The sequence below is a fragment of the Hippocampus guttulatus genome, chromosome 17 (genome assembly GCF_054856545.1).
Source record: "Hippocampus guttulatus isolate MCC_2025c chromosome 17, RoL_Hgut_1.0, whole genome shotgun sequence".
Classification (NCBI taxonomy): domain Eukaryota; kingdom Metazoa; phylum Chordata; class Actinopteri; order Syngnathiformes; family Syngnathidae; genus Hippocampus; species Hippocampus guttulatus.
This window is the reverse complement of record NC_141277.1, coordinates 656346-673420: the sequence shown is the minus strand read 5'-3', so window position 1 is coordinate 673420 and position 17075 is coordinate 656346. Positions and strand designations below refer to the sequence as shown.

The following is a 17075-nucleotide window of genomic DNA, read 5'->3' as shown; positions in this document are numbered from 1 at the left end:
ATCGAGGCCGTAATTGTCAGAGATGCCACTTTGCCGTCGTACGAAGTAGCTTTGTGGTTGATGCGAGTCGGCGCCCCCCCGACAGCTCTGACGGCACAAGGCGACGTCTCTGAGCCCCGGCTGCGTTTGTTTCCTTTATCGCCGTCTATTTTTGCCTCGCTTGATATCCAAAATAAGTTAAAAGGCTCGTTTTGACAGATTGAGAGCACTTTGTACCAGGGATGGAAAATAAAAGCCTCCGCCCACAAAAACCTAATTGATGATTCCCCCCCCTTGGCCTGTTATTCAAAAGACGTTCGGCCGTTTGTTTCCGGCCCCTCTCGGTTTTGCTTGGAGGCGAAACCCCGCTCTTGCATATCGTGAGCCTGATCGCGTCATTTTTTTCGGGCTGAACGATGAATCCAATTCAAATCGATGTTTGCGATTTTTCAACTCGACAAATACGACAGAAAGTGGGGCTTGTTTTTGTAAATTGCTACCCCCGCCCGCCCCCCTTTAGCATTAGCCCCTTTCTCACTGACCAACTGAGCTAGCTTTTACGCCGGCCTCCTATTCCGCACGTACCGTTGTACCATTGGGCTCTGAACTCAGGCCGGCGTGAAAGGGGGGTGGGGGGGATCCTCACTGTCTCCTCAGCGTAAGTGGGCGCTAACCGCCGAGCGACTCTTTGATCCAAACGCAGCGGCAGGAAGCGCGCGAGGATCAAGCGTGCCGAGGGCCGATTGGGCGGCGGCGTGGCATCCAGCCGGCCTAATCCGAAGCCGGCGCGTATAAATAGACGCCGTTAAACCTGATCCGCTTTGACGCCCGCACCTGTGGACCAGATGCTTTTCACTCCGTCACCGTGAATGAGCGCACGGTTAAACAAAGAAGGGGTCTCACTCCACCCAAATCGGGACGGTCCGCGCGCGGCAAATCGGCCGGCCCTTTGCCGCGCGTCGGCGCGCTCCTGCTAGCGGATTAGCCGCGAGCGAGCGGGCTGGCGGTCCGGCGGAGGGCCGCGTGTCGATCCACACTTAACTCATTCAGTACCAGCCAATTCTGGACCAAGTCTGAAAAGACGTTTAAAAACGTCTTTGGGAGTGAATGAGTTAAGGGAACGCACGCTGCGTTTGCTTGCGCGCGAGCCGGCCACCTAATGAGCTCCCTCGATGGCGGCGAGGACACGCGACGCCTTGGCGCCTCGCTCGCCGCTCTTCTTATTTTGTCAACAACACTTTAATCTGTGTTGTCCAATTTGCAAAATGTTTCATTTTGGGGGGGGGGGGGGTCTTTAATGGCAAAGTATGATATCTAAGCATGCATCCAAACCTTGTTACCGTCGGATACGGTTGTCATCAAAGTGTGTAGCTCAGCAGTGACGGCAGGCGCGACAACGGGGCGCTCTGTGTGACCTCTGCAGCGATGCGTTGACGACCGCGCCCGGTCTGCCTACTCGGGCATTTTGACACACGCGCACAGAGCTCCCCATTGTTCTTTGGAGTGTTCCTGGCGTACGGAACGCTCGCCGACGCGGCCCGATTGTTCCCGCCTGGCGGGACTGTTGTGCGTCTGTCGGTGTGTTCAAGCCTCTCCGTCGTCATCTCCTCCTTTGAAGCTGTGACGCGCACACACGCAGTTTTGTGTCAGGATTATTTATTTTTTTTAAATCAAGAAATTAACATCCCCGAAACGTATGACTAAATGGTGAGAGAGCACCGAGTGAATGCTTGCGATTGCAGCGATGAGACGGATTCCGATCGCGATCTCGCGCTCACTGACTGCTGATTTCTTTTCGCAGCTGTCGGACGAGCAACAGGAAAAGCCTGATCGGAAGCGGCCAGTCCACCGGTTTACCGCGACCCCACTCGCCCCTCTCGTCTCTCGCAGGTGCCTCGTTCGTTCGTTCACTCGCATCACGTCGTGGTCGTCGCTCATCCGACATACGATGACCGATTGGTGCGTCCTTTTGTTTTGTCGTCACGCAAATTTCGCTTTGTCTACGTTTTATTTTATCCTTAGTCCAAAATGGATTCTTGATTTATTACTATATTTACAGTTTGTCTTCCAATAGGCGATTTTTTTTTTGGAAGTGTCAGCGCTTCCACGTGGAAGCTATTTGCGAGGCCGTCCGTCTCTGGCATTGTGCATCAAGCAAAGTGGAGTTTCCTGAAGTAAAGCGTAATGTGATTGTTTCAAATCCGCAAGATGCAACGCTGAGCTTTGATCAATGTCATCATTACTTATCTTGCGACCGGATGAAGCGTTTTGCTTCGCATCGAGTTGTCCGAATCCTTGGAATTTCAGACTCCGAACTTTTGACTCTTTGTGTCGGATCAAAATCTCACTCAGGAAAACAATGATCAACTTTTGTTTTTGTTTGGATTCCCCCCCCCCCCCCCCGGCCTTTTATAAATCGAATTCACCACTGAATCGACCGAGCCAACAGAATGTCGGGTGATGAAAATGCACAAGAGGCGCACGGGCGTCACCGAAGCGATTTGTGTGTTTGGAGGAAGCGGAGAGCCTCCGGAGAGGAAGCTCTCCTTGACCGCGGGGGCGTTTTATTTCCTGCCCTTGGCGGCGCAAAAAAAAAAAAAAAAAAAACACAAAACAAAAAAAACCCCCACGCGTTTGCTTGAAATGCTCCACCCGCGGCGGCCGGCGAGCGCTTTTTACCGGCGCCACCTTGATGAGCGACGGATGCAGAATTTCAGTCAGGGAGCATTGACGGATCAAGTCCCGCGCGAGGGGAAACTCATTTGTGTTTGCTCCCGCAGGCACGAGTCCGCAGGACAGCCCGAGGAACTTCTCCCCCAGCGCCTCGGCTCATTTCTCCTTTGCACGAAGGTGGCGGCGCCGTCGTTGTCGTCGTTGTCGTCGTTGTTGTCGTCGTCGTCGTCGTTTTGTGGCTCGGAAGACGAGTGGTGCATTGTTTTGGCTTTTTTTGCGTTTGCGCCCGTCAGGAGCGATGGTCGTCGCTGGTCGCTGGCCTCCCTTCCCTCCTCGGGATATGGAACCAACACGCCCAACTCCACCGTCTCGGTGAGTATCCGAGAACCGTGCGCGGGCGTTATCCGATGACATTTTGGAGTTGCTGCCATCTAGTGGTGTTGATAGGCACGTACAAACGGGGTGTCACTCATAAATAGCCGTTAGCTCATTCAATACCAGCCAAGTCTGAGAAGACGTTTAAAAACGTCTTTGGGAGTGAATGAGTTAACTGTACGTCTTTTTTTTTTTTTAATCCATTTAGCACGTTTCATTCTTCACGAATGACATTTACGCCTTGTTCAATTTTCCGCTTTGCAGCGCCAACGCTAACGGCCTCGCTTCCTACCGCCTAGCGCGACAACGAAGACTTTGCGCTGACTGACAAACAAGTGTGTTGTTTTCTTGTTGAATGTATATTTGTTTCACTTCCAGTCGTCCTGTTCATCACAGGAGAAGCTGCACCAGCTGCCCTTTCAGCCCACGCCGGACGAGCTGCACTTCCTCTCTAAGCACTTTTGCACCGAGAACATCTCCGCCGACGAGCGTCGCCGGGGGGCCGGCATGCGGCCGCGCTCGCGCAGCCTCAGGTGGGTCGCCCGCGGCGCTTTGCCCAAAAAAAAGTTGCGGCGCCCGCATCACCGCCGCGCTTTGGTTGTTTCTTCTCGGCAGCCCCGGCAGGTCGCCGTCCTGTTACGACCACGAGATCATCATGATGAATCACGTGTACAAGGAGCGCTTCCCCAAGGTGGCCGCCGACATTCCGTGCGGCCCGACCTCACGGCGCCCCCCGTCGTGACCTTGGCGCGCTCGTCTTTAGGCCACCGCTCAGATGGAGGAGAAAATCCAGGAGATCATCCGCGGCAACTCTCCCGAGAGCGTCCTGCCGCTGGCCGACGGCGTGCTCGGCTTCGCCCGCCACCAGATCATCGAGCTGGCGCGCGACTGCCTGGACAAGAGCCGGCTGGGCCTGGTCACTTCCAGCTACTTCTGCGAGCTCACCGACAAGCTGGAGAGGCTCGTGCAGGAGGTGAGCGCGCCGTCGCGGTCCGGCTCCAAAACGCCGAATCCGAGTCTTTGCCGAGCGCGGCGATGACCGCCGCATCCCTGCGGATGGCCGCGCTTTGTTGCTCCGGGCACAGTTTCTAAGGAGAAGATGGCGAGAAATGCCAACAGGTGGCGAGCGGGACAAGTTTCGGTACCGCCCACCCAAATAAAGAATGTATACGTCGCGTATAAACGGACCGAGCGCAAAATCGAAACACGCGTCTCACATTTGAACGTTTTTGTTGTTGTTGTTTGTCGTCGTCTTTCCGTCCGATTCACCACCGTGACTTTCTCTCTCGGCGCAGTCCACCGAACGTTCCGAGAGCGAGGAGGTCAACTTCATCCGCGAGCTGGCTAAGAAGATCCTCATGGTCATCGCACGACCCGCCCGGCTGCTGGAATGTCTGGTACGCCGCCGCCGCCGTCAAAGCCCGCTTTGTGGAGTTCCGCTCACGTCGGGCATCCCCCCCCCCCCCCCCGCCCCTGTGCAGGAGTTCGACCCCGAGGAGTTCTACCACCTCCTGGAGGCGGCCGAGGGCCACGCTAAGGAGGGGCAGGGCATCAAGACCGACATCCCTCGTTACATCATCAGCCAGCTGGGACTCACCCGAGATCCTTTGGAAGGTGCGCACACACACGCGCCTCTGTTCAAATCAACGAAACCAATACCAATCATTTCAAAACTTTTTCCGCCAACTGTGTGACCTATAATCTGTACAACTCAATTCAAAAAATGGATCAACTATTTCAGACAGGTAAGTTTAAAAAAAAAAAAAACAACAACAACAACATAGATGATCTGGTGGCATAATATTATCGCTATACATTTGAGTTGAGTACATTTCTTCAATCCTGCGCGAATCTACATAAACAGGATTAAATTGAATAATAATTGAGAGATTTGTTTTCATTTATTTTCGAGGTGTGGGGGGCGGGGGGGTTGTTCAGATTCCGCAATTCACGCTGAGGCACACTGCTTATATGAACAACATGTTTGGTCACTATATTTTTCTTCTTTAATAACCGACAGTTTTTGTTTTTTTTTAATGGCTCTTGAGTCCAAAACAAACAAAAAAAAAAAGCAACACGGTGGATGAAAATTCCAGAGGCGACAAATGTAAGCACCCGGGCGGGGGGGGGGGGTGTCACGGTGTGCCATAGATGTCTCAGTTGGGCTGTAAAAGCAAGGAAAGTGAAAGCGTGTCTTTTTGAACAGATTGTCTCGCCAATGACCCGCCGCCTACCGGAACATCGACGTCCATTAGGAAGCATGAGCAGATGTCAAATGGCGGCAGAAGCGTGTTGCGCGCTCGCTGGCGTAACGGGCACGCGCCGACCTCGGCGGCTTTGATTAGGATGCAAGGTGGCCGCTAATGACTTTTAGATGAGTCTCATTTCCACCTCATTTCGTTTCGCCCCAAATCGACTCAGTCAGCACCCTTACCGGTTTCCGTTTTGTCTTTGACGCAAACCTTTTTTTTTTTTTGTCGCCCATTTATAGCGTGGCGGGCCGCAAATGCCCCCCCCCCCCCCCCCCGGGCTGTAGTTTGGACACGCCTGACGCGAACCTCCAAACAAATGTTTTCCTTTCACAAGCGACGCACACAGTCCAATGAAATGCTGCGACGGCACTCGCGAGCATGCGTTCTCTGTGTCTTCTTTTTTTTTTTTTTTTTTTTTTTCTGACGATGCCGGTTGTGGTTTTGGGCTTTGTTTTTTGGTGTACAGAGATGGCTCAGTTCAGCAGCAGTGACAGCGGCATTGCGCAGACTCCAGAAACTGAAGACTGCGTAAGTGATATCAATCATTGCTGGAATCCCCCCCCCCCCCCCCCTTGGTGCATATACAGTACATTTCCATCTTTTGTTCCCGCCGCCGCCGTCAGTCCCAGAGTTTGAGCGGCGCCTTGAGGTCCAGACGCAAACCGTGCGAATTGGACTTTGAGTTGACCAAACTGATCAGCAACGGCGCCTACGGGTGAGACCGAACGTCCTCAACGGCACTCGCGCTTCCGATTTGAGGGCCGACGAAGCGAGCCCCTCAGCGGCTGTCCGTTTGCGGCGGCAGGGCGGTGTACTTGGTGCGGCACAAAGAGAGCAAGCAGCGTTTCGCCATGAAGAAAATCAACAAGCAGAACCTGATGCTGAGGAACCAGATCCAGCAGGCCTTCGTGGAGAGGGACATCCTCACCTTTGCCGAGAACCCCTTCGTGGTCTCCATGTTCTGCTCCTTTGAGACCAGGCGCCACCTGTGCATGGTCATGGAGTACGTGGAAGGTGGGCGGCCGCGAACGGCGACCGTTTCAAAATGCACCTTTGCGATTCCGTCGTGGCTTTTGACGCAATTTCTTTCCTTTTGACCTTTTTTCAGGAGGAGACTGCGCCACCCTGCTGAAAAACATGGGCCCCCTTCCCGTGGACATGGCCCGCATGTACTTTGCCGAGACGGTGCTGGCCCTGGAGTACCTGCACAACTACGGCGTCGTGCATCGAGACCTCAAACCGGACAAGTGAGGACCTGAGCAATTATGTTGATGTGAGGGGAGGAGCTTTGTGCCGGATTTTCACCCTCGGCCGGCCGGCCCCCCCCCCCTCTACTTTCGAGTCTACGATCTTGGAAAAAAAAAACTGTGCCTTTGTGTCAGTTTGCTGGTGACGTCCATGGGCCACATCAAGCTGACGGATTTCGGCCTGTCCAAAGTGGGCCTGATGAACATGACCACAAACCTGTACGAAGGCCACATCGAGAAGGACGCCCGCGAGTTCTCTGACAAGCAGGTGAGCAGCCGTGGCGGCAAGGGGGGGGGGGGGGGGGGGGGGATTGTTCCATCTGCGGCCCCTCCTCTGGGTTTCCGCTGAAGGCCCACGACTTTGCCGCGACGGCGGATCGCCGATCCTTTGGATTTGTTTGCGCTTAAGGTGTGCGGCACGCCGGAGTACATCGCCCCCGAGGTGATCCTGAGGCAAGGCTACGGCAAACCGGTGGACTGGTGGGCCATGGGCATCATTCTCTACGAGTTCCTGGTGGGCTGCGTGCCCTTCTTCGGGGACACGCCCGAGGAGCTCTTCGGGCAGGTCATCAGCGGTCAGTGGAGAACGCCCCGAACGGAGAGCAGCCGCGGCGATCGAAAACGGGGGGGGTCATTCCCGACGTGTGCGCAGATGAGATCAACTGGCCGGACGGAGAGGAGGCGCCGCCCGCCGAGGCCCAAGAGCTCATCGGCGTTCTGCTCAGACAGAATCCTCTGGAGAGGATGGGCGCAGGTACGCGCCGACCCGACCCGGGCGGCACCGTTCCGACGAGAGCCGGGAAAAGATTGCCGCGAATGGCGTTTTTATCCGCAGGCGGCGCCGCCGAGGTCAAGCGCCATCCCTTTTTCCACCACCTGGACTGGAACGGCCTCCTGCGGCAGAAGGCCGAGTTCATCCCTCAGCTGGAGTCCGAGGATGACACCAGCTACTTTGACAGTGAGTCGGCTCGGGCGGGACTTTCTGAGACTTGGGACCAAATGCTGAATCGATGCGGCGAAGAGAGAGAAATTTCCTGCATTTTATTGCCGTGCTACAACGCTGTGGAGATTTAAAAAAAAAAATGTAAACGCCGTAGTCCCAAAGCGAACGAGCGCCCCGCCCCTAAAACCGTTTGCGCCAATTGGCACCAAAGCGAGGAACTCGAATGTCATTGTTCCCGTTTCACGGGATCTGTAAGAACCGCTCATGGGAAGTTTTGGCGATGGAGCCAAAGAGCGGGCGGGTCAGCATGGTTTTCCGTCTCCGCAGCTCGCTCGGAGCGCTACCGCCACCTGGAGGCGGAGGAGGACGACGACGCCAACGACGAGGACTTCAACGTGGAGCTCCGCCAGTTCTCCTCCTGCTCTCACCGCTTCTCCAAGGTGAGCGCCGCCAAAATCGGCGACGTCGACGTTCGCGATCGGGAGATGATTCTCGTCTTTCAGGTGTACAGCAGTCTGGACCTATCGCGCGGCCACGTCGAGGAGAAAGAGGACGACGCCGCCGCGGGAGAGAAGAAAAGCCAGAGCCCGCCCGCGCCAGACTCGCTCGGCTGGACGCCCGACTTCACCGACATGTAAACGCCTCCCTCCGATAAACCGAAGCGCTCCCCGAAAGCTCACTTTCGTATTTGCGGCGCGTCCCGCAGGCCGTCGCCGTCGCCGTCGGCCGACGGCGCCTCGCTCCCCAAGTTCGCCATCTCGGCCTCGGAGAGCCAAGACGCCGACGAGTCGTCCGGCAAAACCTCCTTCGCCGTGGGGGAGCTGCCGCGGGACGAGCCCGACGCCGGCACGCCCGGCAGCACCCGCAGTGGGGCCACGCTCTCCGGTACGGGGGGGACGGGGGGCGGGTTTGTTTGTTTTATTCAAATTGTAAAAGGATGCAAAAATCATTCTAAAATCTCATTGGCAGATAAAGTAAGCAATACCTTACAATTGCATTTTTTTTCCCTTGAGTTTATTGAGGATTTGTTGACGGTATTTTATTTTCTGGCATCAAAGAAACATTGAGTTGAAAACTAGACGGGAAATATCAGATTTGACAAATAAATGTAACCATTTTTTAGATTTATTTTAAATTATTTATTATTATTATGAATTTCATTGGATTATTGATGGAAAATTGTTTTAAATTCATTTAAAAATATCAAATTTGACCCCCCACCCAAAAAAAAAAAACGTTTTTCTTTTATTTTTTTTAAGGCCGAAAAACCCGTCATCAAAAATGACAAACAACGGCAAGAAATCACTTCACTCCGACGTACGTTGACTTTCTGCATCCTGTCAGGGAGTTTCTCTGAGCATTTGGACCAGCTGACGCCGCGGGGCGAAGGCGTGCACAGCCCGGACGGAGACCAGACGGCATCCGCGGTCTCCCCGAGACCCGGCGCAGGCGGCGGGCACGAGAAGCCTCGGACGGCGCCCAAAGTCCCCAAGTCCGTTTCCGCCGGCGCGCTGTCCCTCATGATCCCCTCAGGTCAGCGCAACACAAAAGTCACGAAGGAGCCCCCCCACCACCCCCCCCCCCCCCCCCGACTTGACCTGGTTTGTCCTCTCAGACATATTCGGCGCCTCGCCGCTGGCCAGCCCGCTGTCCCCTTACTCGCTGTCGTCGGAACCCTCCTCCTCGCGAGACTCCTCCCCCTGCCGGGACCCGTCCTCCGCCTCGCCGTCGGCGCGGCGGCCGGTGGTCATCCACGGCAGCGGCAAGAAATTCGGCTTCACGCTGCGGGCCATCCGCGTGTACGCCTGCGACGGCGACGTCTACACCGTCTACCACATGGTCTGGGTAAGGCCGCCGGCGCGATTCCGTCGGGCCCGGAGGCGCGCCACGCCGCCACCGAACCGACCGCTGCCTCTTTTTTTGCGCGACAGAACGTGGAGGACGGCGGTCCCGCTCAGAAAGCCGGACTCAAAGCCGGCGACCTCATCACGCACGTCAACGGCGAGACGGTCCACGGGCTCGTCCACACTGAGGTTGTGGAGCTTTTAGTCAAGGTGAGTGTACGGACGCCATTTTGACAACGGGCCCGCGCAACGACAACGACGACGGCGATTTATTTCCGCTGCTTCACCTTCAAACTCGACGTCAAACGATTCAAGTGGCGATCGTCTCCTCTCGGTCACCCCCTCAGAGCGGCAGTAAGGTGTCCATCGCCACCACCCCCTTCGAGAACACGTCCATCAAAAGAGGCCCCGCCAGGAGGAACAGCTACAGGAGCAAGATGGTGCGGCGTGCCAAGAAGGCCAAAAAGGAGAAGACTCCCGAGAGGCACGGGAGTGACTCACAAGGGGGGGGGGGGGGGGGGGATTTCAATTGCGCGGTTGAAAAAAATCCAAGCCGGCCGCCGTGATGATTTTATCGTTCTCTCCCGGCCAGGCGGCGATCGCTTTTCCGGCGTTTCGCCATGCAGCCGTCTCCGCTGCTCCACACCAGTCGCAGCTTCACGTCGCTCAACCATTCGCTGTCGTCCGGAGAGAGCGTGCCCGGCTCGCCCACGCACAGCCTCTCGCCCCGCTCGCCCACCGCCGCCTTCCGCCCGCCTCCCGACTTCACCCTCTCGGGTGGGTTCGTCGCGGCGGTGCCGTCTTTGGTCGACTTTTCTCTCCGGTGCGCTCAATGGATTTTTTCTTTTGGCATTTTGCAGGTGGCAACTCGTCCCAAAGCAGCTCGCCCAGCTCCAGCACGCCAAACTCCCCCGCGGGCTCCGCTCACATCCGGCCCAGCACCCTGCACGGTCTGGGGGCCAAGCTGCCGGGCCAGCGGCTCCGGCAGGGGCGGCGCAAGTCCGCCGGGAGCATTCCTCTCTCCCCTTTGGCCCGCACGCCCTCGCCGACCCCGCAGCCCCCCTCCCCTCAGCGCTCGCCCTCCCCGCTGCTCGGCGCCCAGGCCTTCCCCGCCAAGATCCACTCGCCGCCCGCCATCGTCCGCCACATGGCGAGGCCGAAAAGCGCCGAGCCGCCGCGCTCGCCGCTCCTGAAACGAGTGCAGTCGGAGGAGAAGCTGGCGCCGTCCTACGCGGCCGACAAGAAGCATCTGTGCGGCCGCAAGCAAAGCCTGGAGGTGACGCGGGAGGAGGATCGGGATCGGGAGGACGGGTGCGCCGGCGAGGGCGGCGCCGCCTCTGAGGGGAACGCCTGCGAGGCGGCGGCGGTCCCGCGAGTTCGGCCCGTCGAGCAGGGATGCCTGAAGAGGCCGGCGGGCCGCAGGGAACGCCGGGAGACGCCGGAGGAGCTCGACAAAACGCCCACCAAGCGGGAACCCGACCCGTCGGGCGCCGACGGCTTCCTCTGCCGCGAGACGGCGAGCGTGGCCCTGAAAGACGTTCTGTACAAAAAACTCCTGGCCAGCGACTCGGCCGCCGCCGGCGACGCGGAGCGCTCGCATCCTCGGGCGGCCAAAGACAAGACGGAGCGTTCCGCCGACCTCAAGGCCGCCAGCGTGGACTTCACCAGGAAGCGACTTTCCTTCGAGGAGCGAGACGACTTTGCGTGTCGACTCTCCGCCGCCGCCCGCTCGAAAAGTCTCCTGCCGGACGCGGCGGCTCACGAGCGCCCCAAGGCCGGCTCGGGCGCCGAAGGTCCGACGGCCCCCAAGGCGTTCTCGGGACGAGGGGAGAGCGCCGTGGAGAAGCTGCAGCTCATCTCGTCGGGCGAGTGTCCTCTGAGGAAGGCGTCGTCCGACTACAAACTGGAGGGACGCCACGCGTCCCCCCTCAAGCCTCTGGAGGGCACCCTGGACATCGGCCTGCTCTCGGGGCCCAGGGTCTCCAAAACGGATCCGTGCTTAGCCAGATCGGCCGGCCCTCCCCCGCGGCTACAGAACGCCGCCGAACGGCAGCCGAGAGCTCCGGACAAGCCCAAAAGTCCTCTGGCGTGCCCCTCGGGTCATGACGCCGCCCCCTGCCCGAACGTCTTCCCCAAGGAGCGTCCGCTCGGGGACAAACCCAAGAGCGGACATCGTTGTGACGGCTCCAAGCAGGAGAGCAGACCCTGCGCCAAGGTGGCCGCCGCCCGCCACAGCTCGCACTTCTCCTACGGGAAGACGCCCTCCATTCGGGAAGTCAGCAACGAAGACCAGGATGACGAAGCGGATCAGCCGCGAGTCGGCGGGAATTGTTCTCTCGCGGCCGCCCGCGCTCCGAGCTTTCCCCTTCCCTGTGACAGGTCCGCCTCGAAAGAGGTTACTGATCCAAAAGCGGCGCTGGCTGCTGCACAAACGGCGTCCGTGTTCAACCCGGGCGACGTGTCGGCGGGCGTCGCGCCGGCGCCAAAGGAAGAGCGTCCGGCGCCGGACCATCCCGAGGCCGAAGTCGCTTCAGAGCCGCCGGACGTTCCGAGGAGCTCAGAACTTTGCACCTCTCGTGGGCAGGACGGCGCAGTCGCCGCTGCCGCGTGTCCTCGAGAAAACACTTTTGTCCCCGGAAAGAAAACCAGATCCGGCCCCCAGTCCGACCCGGGCCACGATCCGAAACCTTCATACCGAGAGGACCCGACGTCGTCCCCCGCCGGTGAGGGATCGGCGCAGTCGCCGCCCGCCAGCGCCGAGCCGCCGGAACCCAAATGCCCTCCGGCGCTCAAAGAAAGCGCCGACTCAAAGGCCAAAGTTCAGAAGGCCGCCAAGCCGCCCGAGCGGAAAGAGCCCTCGCCCAAAAAGGAGCAGCGCGAATCCAAGCCAAAAAACCCCAACCCGGGACAAGCCGGGGCAAGCGCCGACCCCGTGGACGCCCCCGACGACGCGCTGCCCCCCGACAAGCTGGCCAAGAAAAAACCGGCGCGTCGAGAAACCGCAAACGAGACCCGCGCGGGGGCACGGACAAAAACTCTGGCCGAGGGAAGGCGCCGCGTGTGACTCCCCGACGCAAAATGAACATTTGCGCGTTTTCATCGACACCTTCTCGTTTTACCAGCTTGGACCCGCCTTGTTGCTTTGATGCGGTCGAGCCGCCGCCGCGGCGCTTAGCATCCACTGGCGGTCAAAGGCGTCCTCACATTCCTTTTTGTGCGCTTTGGATTGGTCTCGGAGCGTCCGGTTGCGAACGGCTTCCTCCTTGGGAACGCGCGGCCATCGATGTAGCATTACGCAAATAAAACTGTGAGACGGAGAATGTCGTCGGGGCCCCGACATGCAGGACGACGAGCAGCGCACGCGGGTCCCAAAAAGATGCACCGTGACCTCGGATTGTGAGCATCTTGCTTAGATGACAAAGACTGAGTAGGGAGGAGGTTTTTTTTGGGGGGGGGAGGGGGTTTCCATTCTTTCAAAAGACCTCAGACCATGCAGGCTCGTCTCGACGGCGTCGCTTATAAGAACTGTCATGAGATGTTCGTAACATTTGACAGGTCGGCGTCGCATGACTTCAGATTGGAGGGATTTAAGTGACTTATCATTGTTTGAGAGAATGTTGTTAACGTTCTGTATGTTTTTGACGCATGATGCCCCCCCGGGGTGGGAGGGGGGGGGGGGGGGGGTTCGGTGGTGCCTGGATTGTTTCCAAGACGTGACCTTGTACGCTCTCGATGTTTTGCAGGAAAAGTGTCACGTGACTTTGGATTGTGAGCATGTGTCGCTTCAAGGATCATAATCTTTTACGTCCGGGGGTCCTTGGGCCTCCGTGGTGCAGTGATTGGTTGTGGGGGGGGGGCGCTCACATGATCTCAAGTCGTAGCGTCGCTTCACTTTGTTGTCGCATTAGTAAGGCTTAGCTTTGCGCAATTCACCCATTTTGAGGCCTTTAAAAAAAATCAACACGAGTGAGTTGAAGTTTGAGATTGATTTTTGGCTTTTTATTGTAGGAATTGACAAATGCACCTTAAAAACGCTCGCAGCTCGGGCGTAGTGAATTAAGGGGTGGGGGTGGGGGTGGGGACTCATTTGTCTCTAACGGAGCCATTCAAGCGTCCAGTCGAAAGCACATTGATGTCTGTTTACCGCCTTCACCGCTGTATATTTTTGTATCGTGCTCATTTTGCCAAAATTTGTGTCGTGTGGCACCCACGGACGGGCTTTGGTGTGGAGGGGGGAAGAAAAAAAAAAAAAGTCATCTCCAAGCAGTGCGCCCATCCCGTCCGTCTCCACTGTGCTGTTATTTCCACTGTGCAAACACGAGCGTGAGCCATGTTTGCTTCCCACTTGCTTTTTGGTCTTTTAAGATGTGCAATAAAAAGTTGTTATTGAGTTTTTGTATTTTGCCCGAGGAGAAACGCTCTATGGATGTCATAGATGTTGTATATTAAAAAAAAAAGAACAACCCCAGATATTTATATACTTCGAATGTTGCGTCATCGCGAGAATAAAGAAAATCATGAATCTGACGACACGTTGGCTTTTTTTGCTCTTCTGTCTCAAGTCACCATAGAGGAGGAGGATTCACCGGTGACCGTCAGGTGGCGCTGTTGATCCATTTGTAACCAAGCCATACGTCGATGCAAATCTCCCCGTCGTTAATTTGGAATCTTGAATTAATTCATTAGTTTTTTTGTCGAGAGAAGCAGTTTTGCCCTGGACTGGTCGCCAGCCAATCGCAGGGAAATTCTCGACTAGGCACACGCACACACACCTACAGTGTGTGTCCATTTGGTGAAAAATGAAACCCGACAGGTTTCCCTGTTTTTGCACCCCCCCCCCCCCTTCCCCCCAATCTGCAGGAGCGTGCCGTGATTGACATCATCAACAAGTTTCACGGCCCACGTGACTCCAGTCATCGGGCGAGTGTGAGGAGAGAAAGTTTGCGAGAGTTGACACTCTTCCATCAATCCGTGTCGATCGCTGTGAAACGAGAGATATTTTATTCTTTTTTCACTCCGTCAGTCTCGATCTATCACCGCCCGTCGAGCTATCGAAAGATCAATCAATATTGTTCATCTGTCGTCTGATCTGTTTATTAAAATGTCATTCTTTTTTTGCGGAGATGATATTTGAGCGTACCTTAGAAGCACATGACCGCACCGCAAAAAAAAAAGTGGCAGAAGAACACAAGAATCCGTGTGAAAACAAAGCTCAGGTGCACATGATGTCCCGGAGCACATATGCTGGTACACGGAAACACAAATCTTCTAACCTGTGACTGAACCAACCCGTCCCCCCCCCCTCCCCTCCCCTCCTCCCTCCCTCCCCGCGGCAGAGGCTAAAGCTCATCCAGCGGCTGAGTTTTGGAACATGAGATTGGCGAGCTGCAGCGTTGGCCTGGCCCCAAGTCACACAGTGTTCCGCTGGAGCGCACCAACATTCTACGAACACCGTCCACTCTGCTCGAAGGCGGGACAGCTGAACGGATGTCTTCCTTCTCCCGCCTCCCTCTGCTCTCGCAACAACACGGCTAAGTGTCAACACAGGACATTTTGTCTCTTACATGCGAGACAAGCCAATGCCACTGTTACAACCGATATGACCTCAGGGAAAATTGCCCCTCCACGCCCATTTTGTGTCTAGTAATCTATGTTAACGGTCTTTGGTGTTCCACACGGTTCAAGGTCGGGTGCCCTCCTTTTCTGGTTATCTGCTCGAGGGTTTGTTTTGGTTTTGTCATTTGTTTTTATTTCGTTTTGACTTTTGTTTTCTCAAGCCAGTTTGAATTGAGTTTTGAGAGCAGGTTTGTGATTTTTTTTTCAGTCTTTTTAAATGTTTTTGTTTTAGGGATTTTTTTTTTTAAATATAGCATATTTATTGAGTGCAAAATAAAAAGTCTATCCTGGACCGACAACAGCCAACACATCTTATTTGCAGACTCCAAAGGTGGAAAATTGTTGGTGCCCTTCACCCAGAAGCTGACTTTGGGGTAACAGCAGAGGCAGTGTGAGAGGGGCGGTCGTGAGTTTTGGCTCTGTGGCATAAACGTGGGGCCCAAAAAGCTGCAGCTTGCATAAGAGCTGGCGGAGCGAGCGGCGACAAATCAGCTTTGGTGGAAGATTAGCGTTAAGAGTGGGATTGAGGCTGTCCCACATCTTTTGCCATCAAATGATTGGACAAGCATCCCGTCATTGGCTCCTCTTTGCTCTCACCACTTTGGTTTTGCCCCCTTTATTTAGTTTCATTTTATTTGATTTGTGTGTGAATACCTTCCAGAAGTAAAGAACACTGAACAAAAATATAAATGCAACACTTTTTTTTTTCTGGATTTTTCACGAGCTGAAGTCAAAAAGATCTAAGACTGTTTCCTTGATGCAAAAGGCCAATTTCTCTCAAAATTGTGTTCACATTCACAAATCAAAATTTCTGCTCACGAGCTCTTGTCCTTTGCCGAGGTCATCCACCAAAACGGGTGTGCCATCTGCAGATGAGATAGTCCGATGATTGCCCAAGTGTGCCTTTGGTTGCCAATTTGCAGTTTTCCTCTGCGGACATCGAGCTCCGTGAAGTGAGCGCTTCTCCTTTGCTGAGATCATCCAATAACGGCAGCAACAATGTTGCAGTTCTATTTTTTATGAGGTTTTACAGCTGGTTTGTTCCGGTTGAATTTGTCTTCATTTTAGTTATTTCCTCTTCAATATACGGATGATCATACACCCGTGATATAAGCGTGTTTGTTCATCCACACACATGATATTATAATACAAAGCGTTCACTTACACGCGTTAACAAGTCTATCCATTCATAGACACAAATGCACAAACATGTCTATTGTCTACCCCATACGCGTACGCACAACAGCAACAAAAACCCTGTCCAGGCGCGTACACATCAACTGTCTGTCTGTCCTGATCCATCCAGTAACATCTCTCTCTCTCTCTCTCTCTCTGTCCTGCATTTGATGAAAGCGAGTGGCGGTGGGCGTTTTTCTCACAGACAACGGAGGGAAATGGGTCACATGATGAAGGTGCCTGCCGAGCTCGCGGCGGAGGCCCGAGTCCGGGCCTGCTCTTGCCGCGACCTACTTCATGTGACCTCCCATTCCTCCATCTTGCCACCCACCTCCGAGGCATCCCGACGAGATGCGGACACATCCTTCAAATGTAGTGTACATGTGAAGGAATAGTCCGTTTTTTTTGGGGGGGGGGGGGGGGAGTCTGCGAGCTTCATGCTCACATCTAATTCAAAAAGCCATCAATGCGTTGGCGTTCCAGTCATCGAGGCCCACGAAAAGCGTGCCTTCTTTTCGAGAGTGCGACACCAAGCAAGAGTTTTCCTTCTTTTTGGCGCAGTGCAATGTTGACCGTTCAAAGATGCCGTGTGGAGTGAATACCTTTCAGCACATTTTTTTTGAGCTCTTCTTTGAGAGAAGACAAGCATCGGCGCCGGCCATGAATCATGCAGGCAAAGGACGCCCGGCGAGCAGGCAAAGTGGGTCAGACCGTTATGGTGGCGTCCAAATGGGGAATTGTCGCTCATGAATCATTGAGCGAGGTGGAGAGAGGAAGGAAATGTGCTAGCCACATACACAAATGCAAAAATGCACGCAATACCAGACTTGGGAAGGTGGGGTACTTTTGAGACTTTCGCAAAACATTTTCCCAAACACGCTTCTCCGTTTTCGGCCGACAGCGGCCTTTTTAGGTCAGAGAGCAACATCAATATTTTGTCTTTTGATCAAATTCTAACATGGATAGTCTG

At 55.3% G+C, this 17075-nt stretch overlaps 1 protein-coding gene and 1 long non-coding RNA gene across 5 annotated transcripts in view; one reads left to right on the top strand and one right to left on the bottom strand.

Moving 5' to 3' along the window:
- The window catches only part of LOC147191331 (microtubule-associated serine/threonine-protein kinase 3-like), a 30600-nt gene extending 18075 nt beyond the window's left edge, over positions 1-12525 (top strand). For 2 of the 4 annotated variants that reach the window (XM_086135557.1, XM_086135555.1), the window contains 25 exons: positions 1781-1869; positions 2760-2829; positions 2946-3024; positions 3406-3560; positions 3643-3718; positions 3791-4000; positions 4323-4424; positions 4509-4641; positions 5746-5807; positions 5903-5994; positions 6085-6293; positions 6388-6526; positions 6662-6794; positions 6936-7101; positions 7179-7280; positions 7362-7484; positions 7797-7909; positions 7973-8103; positions 8176-8354; positions 8814-9002; positions 9085-9314; positions 9401-9523; positions 9661-9797; positions 9906-10090; positions 10174-12525. In XM_086135557.1, coding sequence (XP_085991683.1) covers positions 1781-1869; positions 2760-2829; positions 2946-3024; positions 3406-3560; positions 3643-3718; positions 3791-4000; positions 4323-4424; positions 4509-4641; positions 5746-5807; positions 5903-5994; positions 6085-6293; positions 6388-6526; positions 6662-6794; positions 6936-7101; positions 7179-7280; positions 7362-7484; positions 7797-7909; positions 7973-8103; positions 8176-8354; positions 8814-9002; positions 9085-9314; positions 9401-9523; positions 9661-9797; positions 9906-10090; positions 10174-12377 — 5431 coding nt within the window. In that variant the 3' untranslated portion in view covers positions 12378-12525. Of the gene's footprint in view, positions 1-1780; positions 1870-2759; positions 2830-2945; positions 3025-3405; positions 3561-3642; positions 3719-3790; positions 4001-4322; positions 4425-4508; positions 4642-5745; positions 5808-5902; positions 5995-6084; positions 6294-6387; positions 6527-6661; positions 6795-6935; positions 7102-7178; positions 7485-7796; positions 8104-8175; positions 8355-8813; positions 9003-9084; positions 9315-9400; positions 9524-9660; positions 9798-9905; positions 10091-10173 lie in introns of all 4 variants that reach the window. The other 2 variants (XM_086135558.1, XM_086135554.1) reach the window with 2 other exon arrangements.
- A 759-nt stretch (positions 12526-13284) lies between these two features.
- On the bottom strand, positions 13285-14575 carry LOC147191330 (uncharacterized). The gene is made up of 2 exons (XR_015103557.1): positions 14454-14575; positions 13285-14294 (listed from the first exon to the last, which is right to left on the bottom strand). It is a non-coding gene; the product is annotated as an uncharacterized LOC147191330 (long non-coding RNA).
- Positions 14576-17075: the final 2500 nt, after the last annotated feature.